The sequence below is a fragment of the Aulonocara sp. 'chitande type north' Nkhata Bay genome, linkage group LG23, assembly GCF_057382095.1.
Source record: "Aulonocara sp. 'chitande type north' Nkhata Bay isolate Kocher_YH1m ecotype deep benthic linkage group LG23, A_spYH_male_GT1.1, whole genome shotgun sequence".
NCBI classification, from domain to species: Eukaryota; Metazoa; Chordata; class Actinopteri; order Cichliformes; family Cichlidae; genus Aulonocara; species Aulonocara sp. 'chitande type north' Nkhata Bay.
Genome location: NC_141365.1, coordinates 39,501,232 through 39,528,500, shown reverse-complemented (window position 1 = coordinate 39,528,500; position 27,269 = coordinate 39,501,232). Strand labels below are relative to the sequence as shown.

Below are 27,269 nucleotides of genomic sequence, written 5' to 3'. Positions count from 1 at the left end.
GTGTGTCAGAGTGTGTCAGCTTATTAACAAGGGCAAGGAAAGACAAAGAGAGCTGGTTACTTTTTTCCCTGGAGGCACGAGGTTCTGGTTGGTTTTGAGGATGTGTGTCAGAGCCTTCTTGACGTTTTTCTCCTTCATGCTGGACAGCACAGCAGGAGGCAGAAACAGTGACAAACCCCACTCTTTTCTGTCGAGAGAAGATTGATTTCAGCATAAAGCAGCCCTTAGAAAAAAAAATCCTTCCACAGTGGTTAAAAAACAGCTACAAATTGGGAGGGAAGCTGTTAGTAACAACAAAACGATGAATTGACTTTCAGGTGGACAGCTTTGTCAAAGGGGAAAGTGTTTCCTCAACAGGACCTTAAAAATGTGAGAGAGCTATATGCGCTGAGACCCTAATATTTACAGTGCTTTACTCAGTGCTGGAGGACAAGTTAAATAAGGGCAGCCAGGCGGATTCCCTTACTTACACTGGGACTGCACAGAAACAGATGTGTCAACATTATATTGCCATATAAAAGTACAATAACAGCATTTTCTTGTAACTCTCAATTGATTAAAAAACAAACAAACATCCTGACTGTTTGCTAAAGTCATGCTTCTTCTAAAGGTGACCGGTTATGCTCATTTACAACTCTATTTTTTTGTACTTAGACTCTACAAGGGTAGCTTTGCATATTTCATAATTCGAAGTACTCTTCATTTTTCTCATACTGAGCCACTGTCTCCTGTTTTAGCTCCTCTCCCTTTAATAATAATAATAATAATAATAATAATAATAATAATAATAATAATGGATTGGATTTATATGGCGCTTTTCAAGGCACCCAAAGTGCTTTACAATGCCACTATTCATTCACTCTCACATTCACACACTGGTGGCCTTTAAGGCCACCCTGCCTCTAACCCAGGTTTCTCTTAATTGGCTTTCTAATTGATGGGTGGGGCTTCCTTAAAACATTCATATTAGGGATATCCACACTGAGTGACATTAAATAAAGTGTGAAACAGAGTGAAAGGGCATATAAAATCCAGCCGCAACCTGACTTCAGCCCATTTGGGCAATATGATGATTTTATTATTTAATCCTTTGGCCATCTTTAATATGAGCATCCACCACTAAAAATAACGGTTTAACTGTTGTCAAAAAACAGGAAATTTACCATTTAAAAAGGTGTCTTTAGTGTTAAAATTTGTCTACGTGGGTAGTAGTTACAGTAGTTACTCCATGTAACCCCGCCTCTTCGAGTACTGAGCACTGATTTCTTTTACCTTTGCTTGTGTCGGGTGACTAAACTTTATTCTATCGTGGTTCCTTTGGCACTCCTTACCTGTGCCTCTGGATGCATCATCATCCTACTATTACAATGTATGTATGTATAATCGTTCCCAGACCTCCCAGAACTGGCTCAATCTTGATTAAACTTGGCCTAAAAACTACTTTGGGTACCAAGATTCATAAATGGTAAATGGCATGTATTTGTATAGCACTTTACTAGTCCCTAAGTACCCCAAAGCGCTTTACACAACCAGTCATTCACCCATTGATGATGGCAAGCTACATTGTAGCCACAGCCACCCTGGGACGCACTGACAGAGGTGAGGCTGCCGGACACTGGCGCCACCAGGCCCTCTGACCACCACCAGTAGGCAACAGGTGAAGTGTCTTGCCCAAGGACACAACGACCGAGACTGTCCAAGCCAGGGCTCAAACCGGCAACCTTCCGATTACAAGGCGAACTCCCAACTCTTGAGCCACGATCGCCCCATAACATCAACATGGTGATTGATTAAAGTATTTATCTCACATAAAAAGTAACTGTTTCTGTTTATCTGTATTTGGATATAGAAGTTGCATGATTAGGGCAGGTTCAAGAATCTATGCCATTTTCAGGTATGCATTTAGCAGTCATTTAGTAGTAATTAAGCTCTTAAGGTTTTATGGGTAGATCATGCAACAGAAAAGATATCTATAACAATCAACATAAATAGCTGACAATATTGGTTGTACCACATACACAATGGGGTATGACTACTATTAAGTTACATCTTCCTATTGTATTTCTAATGGGTCCAAATTGTTGGTAATTGAATGGACTTCGATTACAATTCTCAACTGTAACTGTATCAGGTTTTTACAAGATAACTTTTTTAGAGCAAAACTTGCATCAATGGTGATTATTAATGCTGATCACTTAATCACTGATGACGATTTAGAGGTGGGTTAATATCTCAACACTGAACTGCAGAATACTGAAAAAAACATAATTTAAGAAACTAGAAAATATTACCTTTTAAATTCAAGTCTCTTCATTATAGGCGAACATTTTCTAACCCTACACAGTGTGCTCACTGCTAGTCATATATTCATGTACAAAGATTATTCGAAAATATTTTTGTATTATTTGGAGTTTTATTTTACCCGTATCATATTCAAACTAATAATCAGCCATGAGTTTTGATGTAAGCACATCTGAGAATGCCATAAATTTTCTCAAGTTGCCATTAACAACAGTCTGACAGTGTCAGCAAACTATTCAAGGAAACATTTCTTTCTGTTATGTGATTTTTTTTGTTTAGCCAGAAAGATGCATTCATCCAAGAAGGGAACAAGGGCAACGAATTCGAATAATGCCAGATAAACTTTTGCAAAACCATCAGAAAACTTTTAGAAAAAAAACTCTGTTATTTATTATTAATGAGCAGCTGCAGCCTGTACAAGAGTTTTACATTTACAGACATGTTAAGAGTGTCAAAAACACACTCGTACCCACAGCTGCATTTACATGCACACTTACTGGATGTATTTCAGGGAGACCTTCTGACTCTGTCTGGTTGTCATGGTGAGGATGTACATCTGCAATGCAGCCAATCGCAGCGCAGCATCATACTTGAGCTCCTGGCCAAACCGCTCTAAGACCACATCGTTACAACTCTGCAGCAAAGGAGAAAGTTACGTAAGAGTCCTTAAGTTTTTTGGGGCTTGTGAAGCGCATTTCATCTCTACAAAGAGCTATTCGAGCACCAGCGCATCCCCACTGAGCTGTAATAAGTTGTTCACAACCTCTGTGGCTAGAGATCCCTTCAAAGGGATGCGCTGTAGCTTCCAGTCCCAGATGAAGGACTCGGAAACACAAAATAGTGAACTCTGACAGAAAGAAAAAAAAGATGATTAACTTGGCTTCTCTCAGGCTATTTCACTTGACTAATTATCAAAGGAATCCTCAGGAAGCAATTTATTATTTCAGAGGGAAGTAGTTCATACAACAGTTGATATAAAGACTTTATTTGCAAATGAGGATTTTTGTCTTGAAAGGATTAATTCTCCACAAAACTAAGTAAGTCTGTAGATCATGAAAAATAATTTCCAAACCATCTGGCAGCAGAGGATTTGGATGTATTTATATTTAACAGTCGACAAGTCTCACCTCGTGCTCATGCTGCTACTGTTGCCACCGCTCACCTGAACATAGAGGTATTCAAACGCAACAGCGTCTCTCCGCAGCAGCTCCACTGGGTCCCTGGGAACAAAGCTGATTCTAAAGAAACACTTCATCTTGTCACAGCCGGGTCTCTGAGTCACCTGGGGTTGAAAAGCACAGACAAAGAGAAGTGTGAACATGTGAAAACACAGTAAACAAGCTATGTGTAAGTATATGCAGAAACTCAAGTTGTTCAAAAGTTCATGTTGGATCATTACGAGCTTTGAGAGTCATCGTACCAATCACTATCAGAGGTCATGTGGGGTTTTTCAGTAAGTGCAACACCCTAAATCATGTCCCATTTTATTGCCTTTTTTTTTCTTTTACATGGGACAAAGATGAACATCATCCTTTAATTAAAAAAAAGACTTGAAGCTAGTTTGATTTAATAAGACTGGCTTCACGTCTTATTAAATAAGATCATAAACCCAAGAAGAAAAGTCTTATTGTTGTATTCATTCAAGTGAGAAGAAGGGTCATTTTTAAAAGGAGATTCAAAGGGTCAATCATTGGTTTCTAGGCCTGTGTGACTGGGGCCTAAGCTGCTCAAATATTCTTTCAATTTCAAAGAGAAGTAGTGAAAAAGTAGGATGACACTCCAATTAAGTCTACTTCCCGGATTTTGGGAATGCACGGACGTCCTGTTATCTTAGTGTTTGTATATGTATGTAGGTATGGGTGGGCCAATCTGAAGCAAGCCTTTCACAGACATCATCACACATACATTACTAAGATCTATATGTTCTTAAAAAAGAGTTATCATGAATCTCAGTCCTTTTGATTTTTAGTTTATTTCATCATCATAACCGAGTGAATGTTATGTTACTTTCCATATGATTCAAATGTCCTACTTATGTCACCTGTTCAAAACTTCACATTTACTAAAATTTGTATTTGCGATTAAATTTTTGTTCGAGTCACTACTAAATACAGAACGTAAAAAAATGGCATTTGTGTCTATGTAAAAAACTAACTCAAACTAATTCAAAGAAATGAAGTTAATAAATAGTTATATGAGAAAATAAGTTAATAATTAATAATGACTGCATGTCAGCTTAAAAGCTCAGGTTCATTTTGTGACAACCTATAGGGTAGTTAACTAGTTTTTACCAGGCGTCGTATTTTAAAAACCAATTAAACTAAATAAACTCTGAAAAATAACCACTTATTATGGGTGTCAAACCAGTGCAAAATCAAACTGCCAAAAATGTGAATCTTCAAGTAAAAGTCTTAAATTTATGAATACATTTATGACCAGTGGTGAACATATATAGCATTGGCTGCAGAAACATTAGTAATGGTACAAAAGCAACGACAGCAGCAGCGGCACTGTTTTGTTTTGTATATTCATAGCCATATTAGTTGTATTAAGACCACTTTGCAACCTAAAGACATGCTTGTGCAATCCAGCAGCAGTAACCTAGAAAAACCTCACTTTGCTTGCTGTGGTTGTTCATGCATTTGCTTCCATCCTCCATTCAAGACAAAACCACAAGACTGGCATCGTCTTTTAAATATTGATCATATTTTGTAAATTATTTAATATTGCGTCGTGTAGAAAGGGCAAGAGTTTTTTTTTTCTTTTAATCTATACACTTCAAGAGTTACCAGCTTCCTCAAACACACCTGTCCTCAGTAGTGACACTCGGGTGTATTACAGTATAGAGAATGGTTTTCAGACTCTCAAAGAGTCTTCAGCCATTGTGTGTGCCACGTGCAGAGCTCTTCACATCTGAACTGTGTGGCATGAATATTAATATTGTCCTCCTGTGATGAACCCTATTAGAATATACTGGGCACTGTGTATGTGTGTGTGGTTGTGTAGGTGTAATGTGAGCTGTCGCCACTGCTGTGCAAGTGCTGATAAATGACACTGGGGTCTAAATGCTGCTTGAATACTGAGCAGGAATGTGTGTGTGTGTGTGTGTGTGTGTGTGTGTGCCAGTTGTTGTGTGTGAAAGACAGAAAAGAAGGCAAAGAAAGTGAAAAGAACAAGGCAACATCCCCGACCTGAGTAAGCATCTCCTGTTCGTGCAGGAGAAGCAGTTTACTCTCAGAGCCTTCGGTCCTCTGTTCCAACACCAGGGAGAAGTGCTCGATGCATTTGATTGACAGCTTCTCTTGCAGGGTCAGGATAACTTCCTGAAAGAATAATAGAAAAACTCACAATAACAGATTTTAACTGTTCTTGAAAACCTTCCTCAGGATACCTTTAAAATAAAAAAGACTTTTAAGCACACTTAAAAGGGACCTATTACGGTTATTTCCAACTTAATATTTTAAGTCTAGGGTTCTACTGAAACTTTTTATTCTTCATTGGCTATCAAAAAAACCTACTGCTCTTATACTGGGACTCTCATGGGCTTCACCCATGACAGTCAAACATAAGGCATGAGGGCCATAATCGGCCAGACAAAGACAGCAGTCCAACCCACTGGACTGTATTGCAAAATATGACAAAGGTGATCAAAGGTGTTCATAAATGTTGGACTTTTAATTGTGTTTTCATATGTTTTACACATACTATTGAATTTGCACTTCTTTTTCTTATATTATATTTCAGAATTTAAATGTGTTGTTAAACTTCTTCACACTGACAGAAAGAGAGGTTTCACTAATTTGGCGAGTCTGAAATATGTCTTTTTTTTATCATCCTTCCCTTCAGGACAAATATCTTCCGATTTGCTGCCTGTTTGTGAGAGTCAGCCAATCAGACAATTTAAAGCAATTTAAAGGGTGAGGGTTCCACTCATACCCAAAACTATGTCTTATTGAGATTACTTTCTATGACATCATACATAGCCAAAAGAAGAAAAACAGTCTTAAACTGAGTGATGAAGAAAAGTCTGTAGAAAACTCTTCAACCTTCAGTAATTCTGTTATAGATTTATTGCCTTGCCTGGGTTTATTGTCCTGTTGCATGACCCAATTTGGCCAAGCTTTAGCTTTTGAACAGATACATATTTGACTCTAAAATACTTTGGTAGACAGAGACGTTCATGGCTGACTCAGTGACTGCAAGATACCCAGGTCCTGTAGTTCCAAAACAAGCCCAAATCATCACCACTCCACCACCGTGCTTGATAGTTGGTATGAGGTGTTTGTGCTGATGTGTTATGTTTGATTTCCACCAGACATGATGCTGTGCATTATGGTAAACATCTCCATTTTGGTCTCATCTGTCCGAAGGAAATTGCTGTTGAAGTCTTGTGCATGGTGAATCATTGCAAGGCCTGACTCTGGAGTGAATATATAGAAGTGCTCATACTTGGTGATGATTAGCATCTGATCAGCAACACTTATGCTGCTAATTACCCTCTTAATTCCTTAACATATTCTGCACTGGATTACAATATAAGCATATCTAAGTGTTTAAGTAGGTCATGACTACAGTTCCATGCAGGGAAGATATGATGGCATTACGCCTGAATTTTATGCAAAACTGTTATTTTTCCTGTGTTTGTAACATAAACTAAATGACAGAAGCAACAAAGCGGTGTGGAGTGCAGGATAACTTATTCTGGTGGTAACTTTATATAAAAAGGTCAAAGCATGTTTTAGTAAGTAAGGTGTCTTGCTTCCAGCAGGCCTGTCACTCATCTGATTGCTGCTTGCTTTTGGAGCTTTGGTAGTAACACATTTGCATGAGGTGTACCTCAACAGCAGCAGTTCAAACAGTAGCAGTGTGCAGCGATCAAATAGGTGAGCTCAGGTTAAAAGAAAATGTAGCAGCTGTGACTGAGTTCATCAAAGAATCGTCCACTTTGACCAGGTGCAGCACCTCATTCTGATCCCGAAAATCTCTTTAGTCAGTAAATGCTGTCTCCTATTCACTGTATACCCCAACTTGATCATTTGGCATCACCTGGCAGCTTTATTCTACTGGTCATTTCTGTCCCACCCACTGGAGAGCGGTGAATAAGAAAGATAAAAGGCAATTTCTGTCCAGGTTAGGATGACATCCTTTGCTGTGAGGTTGAGAGAAAAGAAAGTCATTATGCCTCTTGCTTTCTGAATTCGCTCTGGGAGTTTCAGAGGATCATAGCTGAATAAGAATTAACAAGTCAAAAAATGAGAATACGCTCTTTGTCGCCTTGACTGAATAACTAAAGAGCTCAAACAAATGGAAGTGAATTTCACAGTCCGCGCGTGTGTTAAGACTCACTAATTTGGACTCTTGATAACATCCCCCTACTGTAATTACAAATGCAGCAGAAGCTGCTTATTTCATGACGTAAGCCTTAAGTTGTTGCACACGCATACCTTGATGGAGGTACTACAGTCAAAGCGAAAGGACTTTGTCTGCCCGTTCTCCAGGTAGACCTTTAGGACATTTGGCATGAACAGAAGAGAGTTGTCCTTCATCGGGTTCTGCAAAGGAGGGACAGGATTAGTCTTTTCATTCTGTGCACGTGCCGTGGGTTCAATACATGGAAGGAATTCATAAAAGTGCCATGTCGTAACTCATTTATGTGACTGTCTTACATCCATTGAAATCGCTGTCTAAAGTGGAAACCAGCTGGCATTGCCTATATAGGTCATACAAGCTCGTGTGTATGCGCGAGTGCATGTGTTTGTGTGGGAGAACTGACCGGAACCTGGCCGTTTATAATGACCTCCTCAGCAAAGCGTACTTTGACCGGATTGGACTTGAGCATGGCTTTTTTGGCTGCACTGATGAACGCTGATTTAGGGGACTAGGAGGCAAGCGTCCAAAAAGTGATAGAGCGAAAGCAAGCAAGAGAGGAGAGGAAGGGAAGAAAGAGACAAACAGATGGAGAGAAAGAGATCAACAGGAAAATCGATGTTCAAACAAACAAAAAAAACTGTTTTCAGTCCCAGTTTATGGACTATAAGAGCTATGTTTGACTCTTTCCCCCCCCCCCAAAATCAATCAAAAACAGCACTTTTACAGCAGACTCTTCATACTTTATTTAGCAGAAATGTAACCCAGGAGGAAATTCTGAAGTGTTAGGAAATACAGGATCATCACTTCCACTCCTTTAAACGATTAAACTTAAACTCCTTTGTTCGTGACAGTAACAAATGCCATGAAAACACTGACATCATAACCTTTCTGTTGCATTCCACCTAGAGCACATTTCCTCCAGTGGAAGGAGGAGGACATGTTTTCTTTAAAGAGAAAGAAATGGTGCAGCTGTTAGGAGCTACAGGGAGTGCAGAATTATTAGGCAAATTAGTATTTTGTCCACATCATCCTCTTCATGCATGTTGTCTTACTCCAAGCTGTATAGGCTCGAAAGCCTACTACCAATTAAGCATATTAGGTGATGTGCATCTCTGTAATGAGAAGGGGTGTGGTCTAATGACATCAACACCCTATATCAGGTGTGCATAATTATTAGGCAACGTCCTTTCCTTTGGCAAAATGGGTCAAAAGAAGGACTTGACAGGCTCAGAAAAGTCAAAAATAGTGAGATATCTTGCAGAGGGATGCAGCAGTCTCAAAATTGCAAAGCTTCTGAAGCGTGATCATCGAACAATCAAGCGTTTCATTCAAAATAGTCAACAGGGTCGCAAGAAGCGTGTGGAAAAACCAAGGCGCAAAATAACTGCCCATGAACTGAGAAAAGTCAAGCGTGCAGCTGCCAAGATGCCACTTGCCACCAGTTTGGCCATATTTCAGAGCTGCAACATCACTGGAGTGCACAAAAGCACAAGGTGTGCAATACTCAGAGACATGGCCAAGGTAAGAAAGGCTGAAAGGCGACCACCACTGAACAAGACACACAAGCTGAAACGTCAAGACTGGGCCAAGAAATATCTCAAGATTGATTTTTCTAAGGTTTTATGGACTGATGAAATGAGAGTGAGTCTTGATGGGCCAGATGGATGGGCCCGTGGCTGGATTGGTAAAGGGCAGAGAGCTCCAGTCCGACTCAGACGCCAGCAAGGTGGAGGTGGAGTACTGGTTTGGGCTGGTATCATCAAAGATGAGCTTGTGGGGCCTTTTCGGGTTGAGGATGGAGTCAAGCTCAACTCCCAGTCCTACTGCCAGTTTCTGGAAGACACCTTCTTCAAGCAGTGGTACAGGAAGAAGTCTGCATCCTTCAAGAAAAACATGATTTTCATGCAGGACAATGCTCCATCACACGTGTCCAAGTACTCCACAGTGTGGCTGGCAAGAAAGGGTATAAAAGAAGAAAAACTAATGACATGGCCTCCTTGTTCACCTGATCTGAACCCCATTGAGAACCTGTGGTCCATCATCAAATGTGAGATTTACAAGGAGGGAAAACAGTACACCTCTCTGAACAGTGTCTGGGAGGCTGTGGTTGCTGCTGCACGCAATGTTGATGGTGAACAGATCAAAACACTGACAGAATCCATGGATGGCAGGCTTTTGAGTGTCCTTGCAAAGAAAGGTGGCTATATTGGTCGCTGATTTGTTTTTGTTTCGTTTTTGAATGTCAGAAATGTATATTTGTGAATGTGGAGATGTTATATTGGTGTCACTGGTAAAAATAAATAATTGAAATGGGTATATATTTGTTTTTTGTTAAGTTGCCTAATAATTATGCACAGTAATAGTCACCTGCACACAGAGATATCCCCCTAAAATAGCTAAAACTAAAAACAAACTAAAAACTACTTCCAAAAACATTCATACACTGTATTTACAGGACTTTTTCTCTATAGTGGCTGAAAGCTGAAGTTTATTCTTGCCATTAGGTAGTGGAATTAAAAAACTATGGGCCAGATTTACTGTTTTAAAAAAGTTGCACTAAACCCAGGTGCAGTCCCAGCACACCAAAAAACAAAACAAAACAAAAAAAACCCACGTTAAATAGCAGTAAATTATTCTCTAAATGATTTAGATCTTGAAAGAGAAACTCCCAGAAATACACATAGAACAGGGTAAGTTGCAAAAATCTCGCACAAAAATTTGATTTTCTTCCACAAGTCTCACTTTTATTTCCTCTTGGAAGACTCCTGAACTTTATAGGCCTACTTAACTGCTAGCTTGTAAGCTGTTAGCTTGCAGAGCGACTCCTCTTCTCTACTTGGTTATAAAATACTACCATTTTGTCAATGCTAGTGACACTTTAGACAACTAAAAACACATCTTTTTAGAATTTACATTTTGTTAACTTTTGTCTGTTTTTGCTTTATACTTTGTCATTCCTTGTGAAGCACTTTGTGATCTTTTTTGTAAATACCAGCAACTTTTTTTAGTACCAAAGCCCAGTTTGTGCTGGTGCAAGACATTTGTAAATGTGGCCCTAAGCAATCACAGACAAATGGGATGACTTCATTTTCTGATTATGCTGAGGTAACACACTGGAAACCTCTACTGTTAAAGACAAGGTTTGACTGACCTGGGGCCAGAAGAAAAAAGCACATCAGGCTAGTTCGCTTGTCATTCCTGTTTGAGTCAGTGATGCTGTTTCTACCAATGACAATTAAAATAAATTGCTTTAAAGGGAACAAAGCCCTTCTGGAAAAAGTCTAGAAGGCGGTAGTCAGTACTTGAGCCATGATAATTTCTTTATAGTTTGCTTCCAACAACTAAGGTGGTCTTGGGCAATAGTTCTCCAGGCTTTCTCAAAGTCTATCAAAGTTTGTCTTTGGACATTTTCAGAGGAATGTTTTTCTTGATTTGCTTTTAAGCTACGTAACACTGACCTATGAATCACTGAAGAAACACTTAACTCAAAGTATGAAACAATGCTGTGTCTACATGTATCAGACAACTTGCCAGAAAGAGCATATCTGGGTGTCCTAAAAGAATTGAGGGTGTGTTAAAGAAGAAAGTTGCTCATACCAAATAGTGACTTTGTAACTCGTTAGACAAAAACTATACTTGCATTCATGACAGCGCATGTTTGAATAAACTGGTGCAGGATCATTCAGTCTCAAAAATTTTATGGTACAAAGTCTGATTATATATAATATCTGCTGTGAACTTTTAGCTTCATATATCAGATAGTTTCCATGATATATTCTTTTGGAAAAAATGGTCAGAATCTGTGAATCTTTTTTTTTTCTGTAATACAACTTGTTATATTTGCTCAATTCATGAACTCCAAGCATGAAAGTTGAGTGACACATTTTTTTCTTTCATATTTTAACCAGCTGATGCGTAAACATTTCTATCTATCTGTTTCAAGTTCCATTTTCTGACTCATTTTGTTGGTAAGAAAGAAAGAATTTTCAGGCTTTTATGTTTTATATTCACTGCTTATATTCATATTTAAGCAGTGCCTCAGATTTCAATGTGCAAAAAAGAAGAAAAAGTCCTGAAAGTGTGTTACCGGACCATACTTCAAAAATATCTTAAAAAGTATAAAGATTTCCTACCATGAAATTTGTATGCACATTAGAGACAGAAGGTTTGGTTGATTTGAGACAGAATGACCCTGCATCAAAAGAAATGATGGGTGGCTCAAGACTTTTGCACAGTATTGCCGATTTTAGGCATTTTTCTGCATTCATTCCAATTAATTGAAGACTATCTTCTGAGCAACTCTTCTATGCCCTTGGCTGAATTGTAGCCAATTTTGGTAAAATTGGCTGAATAAGAAATAGAATGGCTCTCTTAATTTGGCTCTGCACACACACAGTGGGCAGCAGAGAGACCTTCATGGGGAAAAGAGCCAATAACAGCCAATCTTCTCTCCCGGTACCATCCAACATTGCGTTGTTTTGCATAGCAACAACACATCTGAATCAGGAACACACTAAAGTAGCACTTAAATTACTCATAATCATACTGTAATGGGTGTTTATAATTATATACAGGAGCTGGTTTCACTGTGTTGTCGTTTCACTGTTGATTTTGGTCTCTTTATGTAATTTGTTGTCAGCAATAAAAATATTGTATATCACTATCACCTTATTGTTTAAACGCAGGTGAGTTTTAGAGGCCTGCAGAAGGATGTCTTGTGTGATTTTAAATATTTTTTTTATTTGGTTGAACAAAGTAAACAAAAAGTCCTTCAAAAATAAAATGCAGAAACCACATTTCATGTTCTACTATTACATATACAGTGTGTATATATATATATATATATATATATATATATATATATATATATATATATATATATATATATATATATATATTTATATATATGAAAACAATAAAAAAATTTAACACATGATAAAGTAACACATTTTTAAAATACGAATGGATGGAAAAAGTGGTTTGTGTATGTGTCACCAAAAACAGAACATTTTTCTAGATTTATAAATCATCCCAACACATTTTGACAAATGTATCTGTATATATTGCGAGATCTACTCACAGGATAAGGTTGGACAACAGTCAACATGATGGATTCTTTGCAGCTCCTGGAACAAGAAGACAGAAAACCGTAAAGTCATCAAAATCATGAAAAAAGAAATAAACAACAACAAAACCCCAATGATTCCACTCAACAATAACGGCAAATAAACAACACGATCTTGATTAGCCTGGGTGAAATGGAATTGAACGCCTCGGGCAAACACTGCTTACAACAGACACAGTTAAAACCAAAAGCACACAGACACTCATTACTTTCCCCATTTAATTACAAAAAAAGGGGTTGTACTTCCTGTGAAGTGAAACACGATTTGTTTCGTTGCGCACTGTTTTCAATGAAAGAGCAAAAGGATTCTCATTTTTCTTGTTATTTATTCAGAATATGTTGGGGTGACAAGCAGAACTGAGTTAACTAACTACTGAGCAGGCGAGTGGAAAGCATCGCTAACACTTGGAAATAAACTTCATAATTTTAAAAGCAAATGAATGATTATGACTTTCGTTTCACTAATGTTGTTGTGTTTTTGTAATTAACTTTTTAGTTTTTTCAACCTGCCATTTAAAGGGACCCTAAACACTTTACCTGGAGCTTATTTATCTTTTTGTTTCAATTACTTTTTTTGGGCAATCTAGTGCACAGATTGTTGCTTAATGTGACATTATGTTACGCTACTCTGTGTGACTCTGTCACATGTCTGCAGTATAAATTCTCCCATACTGTACTCACTTTATCCAACAATGTGATCTATCTATCTGTCTATGTACATATTGACATAAGACTGCACATTTGTTGACTGCACATCCATACCTCCATCTATACACTGGATTGAGATTTGGTGACTGTGGAGGCCATTTGAGTTTAATTAACTTGTTATCAGATACCAGTTTGAGATGATCTGACTTTTGTGACATGGTGCATTATCCAGCTGGAAGCAGATGGGTGGTCATAACACAATGGACATGGTGAGCAACAGGCAATTTGTGGTCCTCAAATGGTACTAAGATACCCAAAGTTTGCCGAGAAAATAATCCCCACCCCATTAAACTACCAGCAGCAGCCTGAATATTTAACACAAACCCACATGGATCCATGCTTTCATGTTGTTTATGCTGAATTCTGACACTACAACCTGAATGTCACAGAAATTGAGATTTATTTTCCAATTTTGGTGATCTTGTACAGATTTCAGTTTCCTATTCTTAGCTGACACTGACTGGGGCCCGATGTGGTCTTCTGCTGCTGTAGCCCATCTACTTCAAGGTTCAACATGTTTTATGTTCAGAGACGCTCTTCTTAGAGCTGGAGTTACCGTTGCCTTCCTGTCAGCTCAAAGCAGCCTGGCCATATCCAGTGAGCTACAGAACTGTGGCTCACTGGATATTTAATCTTTTTTGGAGCTATTTTCCATACAAAGTGGCTGGTGAGACTATATACACTATTACCCTGGTTGATGCTCATATAAATTATTCAAAAAACATGAGCAATTTTTCAAACAGCAAGTCCCACATCGCAAAAAGTCATCCCAGTCTACTCTAAACACTGGTTTCAGACAGTATTTTCTACTGGTGTATCTGTGTGATGTCAAATAGAGTAGTCATCCAATGAAAACCGCTCGAACTTTGGGCTCAACAGCCCCACCCACTGGCTGTTCAGACTTGTCATTTAAGAGGGGCGGCCAATCAGAAGAAGCAAGGGAAAGCAGCAGTGGATAAAGTGTGAGGGGGAAAAGTGTTCTCTAAATGTTATTTTTCACCAATCTGGATTTTGTATCTACCTGACGAGATCGATGACTCGTTCTCTAGGAGCCGAACTGACGGGTTCGTCGTTTATCATGATGATCTCATCACCTGGCAGCAGCTTCCCCTCTGATGGACCACCTACCAACATACAAACACACGCAAACAAGCAACAGCTGATCAAAGCGCTCCATGAAAGCAGCAGGCAGACAGATGTCGTCTAGCCAGCCAAAGATTACCTGCAAATAAAATCAAGAGTAATTACAGCTAAATTGACAAGGCGAATGAGTGTGTGTGTGATTTTTGCAGATGTGAAATATGCAGCTAATTTGCAAATACTTTGTTGTTTGTGCTCGTCTAGACACGTGTAATAGGTGTAAGCATTAATCTACTCTCTGCTAGCACATGCGTTTCCTTCCTTGGCCAACCATTGTAAATAGAATATTCATCAGTTCAATTGTCTGCTTAGGATTCAGCACTGATTGATTATTGAGATGCCTAATCACTGTCTGTGTCCGTGCAGCCAATGAAGCTGACACTTAATAAGGGTTTGTGAACTGTTTGTTTGGCAGCAATGTGGCAAGCTGCCAGTCAAATCAAAGTTTTAGTGGAAAATAGACTTCCAAACATGAATTTGTGTTCATGCTTTTTCTTGCCTGTGGCTGCTTACTTGAGGCAAACACAGCCCAACAGAGCGCACGGTTTCCTACAGCAGCAGCTATTTGATGTGCTGATCAGAACCAATCAGATGGGGAGAAAGAACTAACAAAATAAGTCAATCTGCACACTACACTAGCTTAGCTGGATGGCTCATTTTCCTATTTTGTTTCTAAGTTATATTATTGGCCTTCTTATCAAATCTTAGCAGAGGCAGATTTGCTTTCAGTAAGTAGTGACTCTGAGGACTACTCTCCTGGCTTTCCATCACTGGACTTCTGACTTTGCACTGTGAATGAAGTTTTTGTTGCTCTAAATGCTTTATTGTGATTTTATTTTTATATTCTTATTTATTATAATATTAAATCAATTATTTAGACGACTTTAAGCTGAGACAAGTGGTAAAATCCAATCAAAACTGACTCAAATATTCCAAAATAAAAAGACATATCGTATTGTCTCTGATTATTTGACAGGCATGCCGAAAAAGTGAGAGAGAGTCAAAACTCCCACATGGAATAAAGCTGTACTTGTGTAGTAGAGGTGTATCACTGACTACTGTGTTAGGGGTAGGCAAGTGTACAGTTAGTTTGCAACTAAATAAAATTATAACAGTTGCCCAAATGAATAAATAAAAGTATTCATTTTAAAGATTGTTAGTTTAAGCCAATCTTGACACCCACCTGGTGTAACAGAGCGGACTACCACCGGTTTCTCACTGCCTGCCACAAAGCCGAAGCCCAGGACAGGGTCCCGTCTCATCTCCACCAGACGAGGGGCAGGAGGGACCCCATCTAGGTGGACCTCCTCCAGGGAGCTGCTCTGCGATACTTGGCTAGAAAATACAGAGCGCAAGGAAATTCAAGTAAAATTCCAACACTAATAAACAGTTTTCTGATTGATGTATAGTACTGTGCAAATGATCTTGAGCTTTCTGAAGGTCTTTCAGAGTTTTTCTTTGGACTTTCCAACTCACTATTCCCATTTCCCAATTCGTTCCCATTTCTTCAGTTTAATCTATAAACATGTCAAAAACAACGCAGTTTGACAAACATAAAATACTATTTTTATATCTACAAAAGTATTTTCAAAGAGCTATTTACTGAAACTTGGTATATGTCTGCATGGTGCAAAAGTTAAAAAGCGCCCTAAAAACTGAAATTTTATCTTAAAGGAAGTTGCTATGGTCTGATTGTTGGAGTTTTCTCTCTCTTACCTTACCATTTAAAGCACCTTGAGGTGACAGTTGTTGTGATTTGGTGCTATATACAGTAAATAAAAGTGAACTGAACTGAATTATAGCAGACATACAGCTGCTGGCTGGTTTTCAGCCTGATTTAAAGGCTGAGAAGCAAAAAATCCAATTGAGTCAAGGCTCATGGGTACTGTATTTTAGTACTAAGTGCTATTATGACATAATAAACATTACTTCTAAATTTTCTAACAGTTAGAAGCCATGGTCAGTGCCAGGGGCGTCACCAAGGTGGGGCTGGGGGGGGGGGGGGCACTGGCCATCCCCCAAAATTTGCCCTCCCCGCAAGACTATACCAAAACCAGTAAATGGTTGGTTTTGAAACACAAGAAGGTCTCTGTGTGCTGTTTGAAGTTTCAAAAGTCTTATTTCCACTGAAAGCACTACTGATCTAAGTAATTGATAGCATTTGTTTGCCATGTTATTTATAGTTATTTGATCAGGTTGCAGAAAAGCTTGTTTGTTCTTAACATTAACTCCATTCTCAGAGAGTGAATCTTTGGCTTCTTCTGGTCAGCTCTGCTGAGAATCATTAAAGCATGGTTGGGACCTTCAATCAATCAATCAATCAATCAAGCAATCAAGCAATCAATCAATCAATCAATCAATCAATCAATCAATCAATCAATCAATCAAAATAGATTATTATGGGTTTCAAAATCTTATTTGGTTTTCATATGTACTTTTTCAACAGTGTGTGAATGGATGGATGACTGAGTGTGTAAAGCGCTTTGGGGTCCTTAGGGACTAGTAAAGCGCTATACAAATACAGGCCATTTACCATTTTCTCAGTGATATCAATTTATATTAATAGCAGGAAATCAACTAGGCATATATTTTTTCTTTCTCTCTTTCTTCACATATTTTTCAAGTAACCTATATTTGACAACAGCATAATAAAACTGGAAATTTTGTTTTTGGTGTGCCACCCCAATATTTTTAGTGGCCTCCATCCAGGCACCCTATGGAAAAATTCTAGAGCTGCCCCTGGTCATTGCATGAGATAATAGAATAGAGCATTTATTCAAGAGACTCCAGTCAATTCTATGTTCAGCATTATTAGAAATTCCATGTAGAAAAAAGCGATGGGGAAATTGTTCTGCTACCCACGAAGCTGCCTGCTTTGCAATTATATTGAGTAAATAAAGGAAGGTTACTGTTTGTTGTTTGGGTGTAAAAAGATTGGATGGGATTATGTAAATCTACCCCACAAAAAACACAAGCTTAGAAATATCATTTTGTATAATATAATTTTCAATATCTCAAATTTAATTACACTATTTAAAAAGGCAAAAAAAAAAAAAAAAAAGGACGCCTTTCCTTTAACTTTGGCTTCAATTCACTTTCAGTTCAGACAATTTGCTGACCTACTTACGAAGAGTGACATAAAATAAGTTGCCAAATAGTTTCTCTTCTCGATGACATAATGGGCACAATGACTATTACAGGGATCAAATCTGTCCCGCAGGATAAAGAAGGTTTTCTAGGAGAATATGACTAAATGCACATTAGAATTCAATCACTAAATTTCAGTTGTACAGAAGAAATCATTTTAGCTGAGACAGAGATCCTTAAACTTGGAATGAATGATATGAGCTGTGCAGTCAGCTGGTCATAAATCAGTGCTCTGGCTCAGGTTTCAAACATTTTATGCTTAAAAGCCACTTATAGAAGAGAGTACAGGTCTTCTGTTCACTTAATCGCTCAGATTTGCAGTCTGGAGGCAATTTGTCTTTTGAAGCTGTATGAAAGTCTGCAGGCTGTTCAGGATAAGAACAGTTGGCAGATCTCTTTCATAGATGACCTAAGCCTTCCTGAATCCTTCTGAGGAGTGGGAAACACCAGTTCCAAACTAACATAAGCAACAGGGACACACGGATGCAGCTCAAGAGATAACTGAGGTGGAAAACTGTTTGGAAGTAAGGAAATATAAGTGTTGCAAAGAAGGGATCAAATGTATCTTTCTTTGTTTTATTTTGAAGCAACGATAACTAATGTGGTTAGTAGATGGTTGTGACCACACATACACAGACTAAATGGTAAAATGGTAAATGGCCTGTATTTATATAGCGCTTTACTAGTCCCTAAGGACCCCAAAGCGCTTTACATATCCAGTCATCCACCCATTCACACACCGGTGATGGCAGGCTACATTGTAGCCACAGCCACCCTGGGGCGCACTGACAGAGGCGAGGCTGCCGGACACTGGAGCCACCGGGCCCTCTGACCACCACCAGTAGGCAACGGGTGAAGTGTCTTGCCCAAGGACACAACGACCGAGACTGTCCAAGCCGGGGCTCAAACCGGTAACCTTCCGATTACAAGGCGAACTCCCAACTCTTGAGCCACGATCGCCCATCATCGACTAGCATTACAAAAACACACTTTTAAGCTATTTATATTTTTTGTAAATGTAAATTTCATCTGTTGCGTGACTTTTATAATTATAGCATCTGTAAGCGATGCTAGCATCACAAACTCAAAATGCTTTTGTTTAAAGATAAAAGTCATTAGCTCAGGAAGATAAGTGGTGGACCCAAAAGTTTGAAGTTTTGACTCTGATTTTCATTTCTTCTCATTCTTTTTAATCAGGAAATGTTTTCTTTGATTTTATTCCAATCAGTAATGAGATAGCATAAAACAGTTCTTTAACACAGTGCATGTTAGCTTTCTATTGCTAACAATGACATCCAGGAGATATTAAAGGAGCAACTTGAACCGATGTCAGTTCAGCTTTTATTTTGGGATCTTTCAACCGTGCCAAGACATCTAGAAAAGGCAGCGGGCCAATGGGTATTTAACATCAAAATATTTCCTAAGAAGATAATAAAATACTAGCTTTTACTCACCAAAACTAGCATACAAACTTCTTAGACTGTCTGCTCCACATATAAAGCATATTTTTTATTGGATAATTATATTAAAAATGCTCTTAAAACATGCCAACAACACAATCTCAATGGAGCGGTCCAGTTCAATGAGTTAATTAGGCAGAAACACCCTGGATTTTAAGCCATAAGAAAATCCCAACAAATAAGCTATACAAAAATGTGGCCATTAGGTTTAGTTTTTCAGTACTGGAAGTGAGTACTTAGTCATACCCTTACTCCTTTCTCACATTTACTGTGAAATAAAAGGATTTAATTCTCTCCAAAAAGCTTGAAAATGGAAACAACCAGAAAAAAAAGAGAAATTATTAAGAAACTTGCCCTGTGTGTTTAGCAGCAGTCAGCAGCCACGTGCCCCCCAGGACCAACACTACTTCTAAGGAGGGCTTTAGTGCATGTTTTGGCGCTTGGAGAGGAATCCAGTGGAAGCACGAGAACATGCAAATAGAAACACCCTGCATCAGCCAGATCTTCTTGCTGTGAATCAATAGTTCTCTGCTGTTGGCGGCTATATGCGGTCACCTCTATTAAATATAGGTTAATATTAAATTTTTCACATCGCCATTTTCTTTGTCTTATTGCAAGTCATTGCACTCGGGGTGAAAGCACCACTAAAATGTAAATGTACTGTATTAAATTACTTCTTGCCCGCTGAACCTCAGACGTCTGTCTCAGCTGAGACACTGAGAATGCAGACTGCCTGTTAATTAAGAGCTGATACACACTTTCAGTGGGGTTAACTCATTCTCTCTGTCTCTATCCTAGCTTCCTTTCTCTTTTGCAGCTTAAAAGGCTCCCTTGGCAGCTGCTGCTTCCTGTCTGCACATAAAGTCCAGTGCAGGGTGTCTATTGTTGCCTGGCCAGCATCCATCCCATTGTTCAGTGCCTACAATCCATACAGTAGATCATGTGAAATTTCTGCCTCGTGCATACTGACATTTATGTGCAACTATATGAATACTCACAAAAATAATTTCTTTTACTGTCTCAGGTGGTTTGAGACTTTTATTTAGGAACCAGTGAAATATATCTATTTATTATAGTATATCTACAGCTTTGCCTAAATCTGCTCAGAGCATGAAACATGTTCCAAGCATCCACAGTATACCTTCATCTCTGACCAATCAATCTGAATCTCTGCCCCACTTCTTTTATGCCATTTATTCCACATTCTCATTCCCTAGCCCATTATCACATTGATCTCTATTGTACATTCGGCACAGAAATCTCAGAGTAAATCTGTCCGTGACAGAGCATGTTCCAATCTGCAATGCCGGTTCATATTCCCCGTCAGGATCGGTGGGATTTAATCCCGCAGAAGGAAAGACGAGGGCATCACGGGGTCAAGGGAAAGCTGGAAACAAAAGGTCAGATCCTGGTAATGTTTCAGAAATTCCAGGTTCTTGCCTTACTGGCGCGGTAGCCATTACTGAGGTTTCTACCACTAGGCCTCAGCCTAGTGTGACACATGGTAATAGATGCTAGAGAAATAACTGAACGATTGAGCAAAAAAATAATAATAATAATTTAAGAAGTTTATTAAAAAACAAAACACGATTCCTGGAAGCAATGGTTGGCTCTCTTCCTTTCAAGCGCAGATTTAAGTGAGTGCATTTAAACAATAGAGTCATCTTTCATCAGTTAATTTCAATAGATACCCAACAACTGGGCAAAAAAATGTAATACAGTCAAGAACAAAGCAGAGCATATTAGAGTTATATAACAGGCTTAACAGACCCAGCTAACCTAGTATTGACTATCAGGTTCCACACAGTTTAAAGGTGTATGCTGCTATAAAGACGTGTAATTATTGATTCAGTTTTTCTGCTCTGTTTAAATGATTAGGATCGAGTCATTGGACATATGACTTATTGATTACTGAAAAAAAGAAACCTCTTGTCCAAAGAAAGCAAATTAATATTGGAAGTTAATAGAAAATGCTATGGTTTGTAAAATACACACTATCGCAAAACCAGTTCAAAAATATGGCAAGTATATACTGGCTAATAGAGACAAACTCATTTGTTATTTGGATTTTTGACATTATTTATAATTGTTTTGGGGAAACACAAAGGAAAGGACAGCAGGGATGGGTGAGTGATGGGTATATCTGCAACTTGGCAGCTCATCTCAGAGCAAGCCATGGCTCTTCTCTTCTCTTGACAGGCTGCGCTTCATGAAAGCAAAGTTTGTGGCGAGCTTTTGACTTACTTCCAATTTACTTCCAATGCCTCATACTATAAATGAATCAAGGAAAGGGCAAAAGGCCAGTGTGATGGGCAAGATTTGATTAAAAACAATATGAAATGTAATTAAGAAATAGTTTAGCTTGCTATTTATATATTATAGTATTTAATGGTTCTTGGGCAACAACTGTAATAATCTAAGTTTTCAAAATCCTGAAAACTAAAGCCCTCGTAAGACAGGCCTAGAGACCAGTCAGTGATCCCACGGCAACTATCAGTTCAAATCAATTCATTTTTATTTATATAGTGTCAAATCACAGCAGTCAACAGCAGTGATCTCGAGGCACTTAATGCTGGAAAGTAAAGACCCAAAAATAATACAGAGAAAACCCCAAAAATCAAACAACCCCCCTTTGATCAATAACTTGGTGACAGTGGGAAGGAAGAACTCCCTTTTAACAGGAAGGAACCTCTGATAGATCCAGACTCAGGTCTGCTGTCTGGGGTGATGGGAAGATGACAGTATATAAGACACACTGTAGAAGAGAGCCAAAGATTCATAATAACCAATGATTAAATTGATTGTTAAACTAGAACTACAGGTTGCTATGGAAAAATGTATTGCCACGGTTGCCTGTGAAGTCGCCAAGTTATCTGCAAACACTTGCCAACTGCTAGCTTACCGGTGGTAAATTTGTGAAGGGTATGATGCAAACAACAAACAGAGACTGTTCACCTTAAAAGTAAAAGCTGGGCCTTTTGAAATGTGTTGGCAGCAGTAATAAGGCACAGTTTTACTATGAAGAAAGACTTGTGTTTTCTGTTTCTGCTTTGCTTCACACTTTTTATCATTCACTGAATAGTTGACAAGTATTTGCAGATAACATCTTCTACACAAGCACCGTTTTACCACCAATTTCAGCCAGCGACAGGCACCAACCTCCAGTAACCAGTCCCTAGCCAGTTGGGAAAATATACATTCTTCCCTAGTGAATGGAGGTTAAAAGATGGTTACAGAGACCGGTCTCTAGGTCTGTGAGACCGAAGGGACTCGTCTCATGTTAATAGAGAAATCAGAAATCTTAACAGAATCCCACAGACTCTACACGCAGCTGAGCATGTGCATAGTGTTCTTTATGCCAGCACCTCGCTGCCAGTGAGTTGAGCATGTCCTTATGGCAGGAGGTGTTTTCCTGCATGACAAATTTGCAGAGACAACAGCCTGCATATGCACTGATGGAATGCAAACTACCTCAAACAATGGCTACTTTTGTAGGCCGCTGAAACAATGCCCACCCCACTGCTTTGGGACTGTTACACTGCTTCATGCATACTGCATTTCCACTGTTGTTTATATTCCTTTTTGACAGCTATTTAAATATATAACTGTTCATATATATATATATTAGTGCTGCCAGTGTTAATCTTGTTAAAATGACGTTAACGCCATAACCGCATTAACGCGGCAAATTTCCATTAACGGGTTAACGCTAATGGTTTATATATACAGGATGGGCCATTTATATGGATACACCGTAATAACATGGGAATGGTTGGTGATATTAAAGTCCTGTTTTTGGCACATTAGTATATGTGAGGGTGCAAACTCCTCAAGATGGGTGGTGACCATGGTGGCCATTTAGAAGTCGGCCATCTTGGATACAACTTTTGTTTTTTCAATAGGAAGAGGACCATGTGACACATCAAACTTATTGGTAATGTCACAAGAAAAACAATGGTGTGCTTGGTTTCAAAGCAACTTTATTCTTTCATGAGTTATTTACAAGTTTCTCTTTGTTCACAGCCATTGACATGTTGAAGAGGTTAACACGTGAGGAGCGGATCGAAATTGTGTTGATATCTGGTGAACGCAGTAACCGGGTCATTGCAGCAGATTTCAATGCTTGTTCAGTGATGAGGCAAACTTTTATGTGAATGGTGAAGTTAACAAACAAAACCACCGCTATTGGTCTGACACTAACCCACATTGGATGGATCCCTCCAAGACTGCTAGAACAACAAAAGTAATGGTTTGGTGTGGTATATGGGGTACAACGATAGTGGGCCCATTCTTCATCAATGGAAACCTCAAGGCTACTGGATATTTGAAATTGCTACATGATGATGTGTTTCCCTCTTTATGCACTGAAGCTTGCACGTTCCCTGATTTATTCCAGCAAGATGGTGCACCACCACATTATGGGTGCCAGGTCCGAACATTCTCAGATGAACAGTTTCCTGGAAAGTGGATTGGTCGTCGTGGGCCAGTTGAATGGCGCCCAAGGTCTCCCAATCTGACCACCTTAGACTTTTATCTTTGGGGTGATCTGAAAGCAATTGTCTATGGTGTGAAGATACGAGATGTGCAGCACCTGAAACTACGGATACTGGATGCCTGTGCTGGCATTTCTCCTGCGGTGTTGCTATCAGTGTGTGAAAAGTGGGAGAAGAGGGTTGCATTGACAATCCAACACAATGGGCAGCACATTGAATACTTTTTTTAAATGGTCAGAAACTTGTAAATAACTCATGAAAGAATAAAGTTACGTTGAAGCACACCATTGTTTTTCTTGTGACATTACCAATCAGTTTGATGTGTCACATGGTCCTCTTCCTATTGAAAAAACAAAAGTTGTATCCAAGATGGCCGGTTTCTAAATGGCCACCATGGTCACCACCCATCTTGAGGAGTTTGCCCCCTCACATATACTAATGTGCCACAAACAGGACTTTAATATCACCAACCATTCCCATTTTATTACGGTGTATCCATATAAATGGCCCACCCTGTACTATAAATTCCACATACTAGTCTTTTTTTCTCACAATTGGGATGTTTTTTTTTATATTAATGATTCTGTTCACAACTCTTGGTAAACTACTCTAAAACTGTTACATTGTGATGTTGTATATCAGCATTACCAAAGTAGCCTACTATCCATTTCCACTTATTCAATTAAACCTATCCCAACTGCCATAGGGCGAGAGGCGGGGTACACCCAGGACAGGTCAGATTCACATTCACACCTATGGCCAACATAGGATCATCTGTTAACCTAATCACATTAACCACAGTGTAAGTCATCAAAGCAACTAGCCATATAAAGATAATTGCACTGCAAAAACCTTAAACATTTAGACTTCACTGAACATGACTTTTTTCACACTTATGGTTCATATACTGTAGTTTTTCCATGATGCATCCACATGTGATGCACTCATGCAATAATTTATGCACAATTATTGCATGAGTGCATAACTGTGCATAAACAGAATGACAACACACATTTAAACACATGCATGCCAGTGCTTATCATCATACATACTTGGTGAGGCATTCCCGTCCCTCCCTGGCGCTGTTCATGCTGTCCCAACTGTATGGGGGCCCCTGCAGTCCTCCCCAGGAGCCTGGGCCAGGAGGCGGCCAGCCTGATGTTTTGTTCTTATGGCTAAAGAAATGGAGCAAAGGAAAAGCAAGCACATTTTAAGAGAGAATTAAAGCAAATAATGTATTCCAGACTAAAAATAACTGTTCGATTAAGTATCGATTGGCCTTTTGTTTTGGGTAATAAAGACAAACAGCGACCGTCATCTTTAATCAAGACAGTGAAAACCTGGTAAGATGGATAGCATTACTGGATTTCAAGACTACAGTGTAACAATTTTACCCATATTTTACTCCATTTGGAAAATGCGATCATCATACAGCATTTAAATAAAACTAGTATATTCAAAATAAACTCTCAGAGACACTTTGTGCACCTCTAGTTTGATTTTTGCTCATTCCAATTAGTAAGACTTCTTCTCTCCCGGTGTGAGATCGCACTGCTTAGTGCAATCGACCGCAGTCAAATAACAGCTCATCGACTCCGCAGATAGGCAATCGATGGCTGCACGCACGAGCGGCTCCGCGGTGGTCGCTCAGCAGAACGGTACGCACACGGTGAGGGAACACACCGATGTGACAGCTGATTCTCTTATTGCAGATTAAGCTAACAATGCCATTATGGGTTTCAGGAGGGTGGGAGTCCACGGAGTCAAAGGGGAAGAGATGGGAGAAGAGCCACTGTGGCACCTCAGTGGGAATTATACCAGAAAAGAAAATGATGAGAACTGGATGTATCATCCTAGTGACTCAGTGACTTTACAGTAAGTCTCACATGCTACAGTGACTAATCGCACACAGATCATTAAGCACCCATCCCCTAACTCTCCACGGAAATAATGTGCAGCATCTGCATGTGCTCATCTTTACTGTTTGATTTGTTTTGTTTAGACTACTCCCTCTGCCGCAAACCAGGAGAAGTTTATGCCTGCCGGAGCATAGCTACGGTAAGAATTAGTCTTAGCGGCATTTCAGTGGCAAAATGCAGACTTGTATTTGATCGAACAGCTGATTCTCCAGTGCTTTCTGCACATTTAATGTTCCCGCTCTTGCTTTTCTCAAAAGTGACTGAGGCAAGCTGTTCAGTCACTATCTGACACACATTTTTAAAGCAGGTGAAATTGCATACTAGATGAGGACATCATCGCCGTACGAATCCAGCCAATCCATTCCCATATTGTGCTCTTGATGGGTTGAATACATCAGTCAGTCATATCATAGCGTGCTGTATATGAAACAGAAAACTGTCCTTTGACTCAAAGTGTATGCTGGCCTTAAATAAAGTCTAAAAGGGATGTTTCAGCTGTCTCCCGACAAATATTTCGCATTTTGCAGAGCTTAAAAAGATGAACAGCTGATTTTGGAGTTATCCTTAGAAGCAACAGATCCATTTCAACACTTTCCGGCTTTTGAGTTCCACTCCTCTCTATTCGGTTTCCTTCCACGGATTACGCTTAGATGCTTCTGTTTCTGCTGATCTTCAGTCATCTGGAAGAAAAACATATCCACTCTCCACTTTAGAATCCCAATCAGAAGCTCTTGCACCCAGAAGACACACTGGCCATGGCGTTAACGGCTGTGCAGATCTCCAGTGTGCAGCCAGACATTCATCTATTTGTCTTTGTGCTGCTGCTGGTGCTGCTGCTGCTGAGAGCAGCTTTGGTCCAACCTGAACTAAACTGCTGTGGCCTCGTCTCCTTTATCCCATAATCCCTCTCATCACAGAGAAAACAAATCCACGCTGTGTGTGTCTGCGAGTGTGAGCATGAGTGTTTCTGTGTGTGAGCGTGTTCAGCTGTATATAACTATGTGAGGATGTGTGTGTGTGTGTGTGTGTGGAGGGGGGAAGTAAGAGGATTTTGGGAGACCAGCACCGCGTGTATGGAAACGCCGCTCCAGCTGAGAGCTGGAGTCACACGGCAGGAAGCAGGAAGAGGAAACTGAAAGTTCACCTGGACGCCATCGCTGCTTTACTTGCCACTTTTGGTCTTTTTGCAGAAAAGGGGAAAAAAAAACAAGAACTTTCCCTAAGTAGACAGGAATGTCGTACAATAAAACTAAAAAGATGAGCGAGTTATAAAATAAATGCTAGTGTTAGCATAAGAAGTTAAATGTGCTTAGAATGACAATGCTAGCATGCAACCCCTCAAAAGATAATGATTTAGCAATTGTAATTTGATTACTTAGTGTCAAACCTCTGGTAATACACAGTGGCCAAAGTACAGCCAAGACTTAAGGGGGTGCATGAGGAGTTTTAATGGCTCAAAAGCAGCATTAGCTTTACAAAAAGTGATATGTGTAAAAAACAAACAAAAAAACCCCACTAGTATCATTTCTGTATTATCTGTCCTGTTGTATTAAACATGTCAAACATACATACTGTGAATGAGTACTTGCCCCATTTCTTATTCCTT

General features: G+C 39.3%; 1 protein-coding gene across 1 annotated transcript in view; it reads right to left on the bottom strand.

Annotated features, from left to right (window-relative positions):
- The window catches only part of LOC147302395 (FERM and PDZ domain-containing protein 4-like), a 42,431-nt gene extending 15,874 nt beyond the window's left edge, over positions 1 to 26,557 (bottom strand). The window contains exons 1-11 of the mRNA XM_086282875.1: positions 25,985 to 26,557; positions 24,797 to 24,919; positions 15,828 to 15,979; positions 14,526 to 14,628; positions 12,752 to 12,797; positions 8,075 to 8,179; positions 7,746 to 7,853; positions 5,493 to 5,624; positions 3,464 to 3,583; positions 2,799 to 2,935; positions 61 to 187 (exon numbers count right to left, since the gene is read on the bottom strand). Of these exons, the coding sequence (XP_086139001.1) occupies positions 61 to 187; positions 2,799 to 2,935; positions 3,464 to 3,583; positions 5,493 to 5,624; positions 7,746 to 7,853; positions 8,075 to 8,179; positions 12,752 to 12,797; positions 14,526 to 14,628; positions 15,828 to 15,979; positions 24,797 to 24,919; positions 25,985 to 26,058 (1,227 nt within the window). The 5' untranslated portion in view covers positions 26,059 to 26,557. The remainder of the gene's footprint in view (positions 1 to 60; positions 188 to 2,798; positions 2,936 to 3,463; positions 3,584 to 5,492; positions 5,625 to 7,745; positions 7,854 to 8,074; positions 8,180 to 12,751; positions 12,798 to 14,525; positions 14,629 to 15,827; positions 15,980 to 24,796; positions 24,920 to 25,984) is intronic.
- Positions 26,558 to 27,269: the final 712 nt, after the last annotated feature.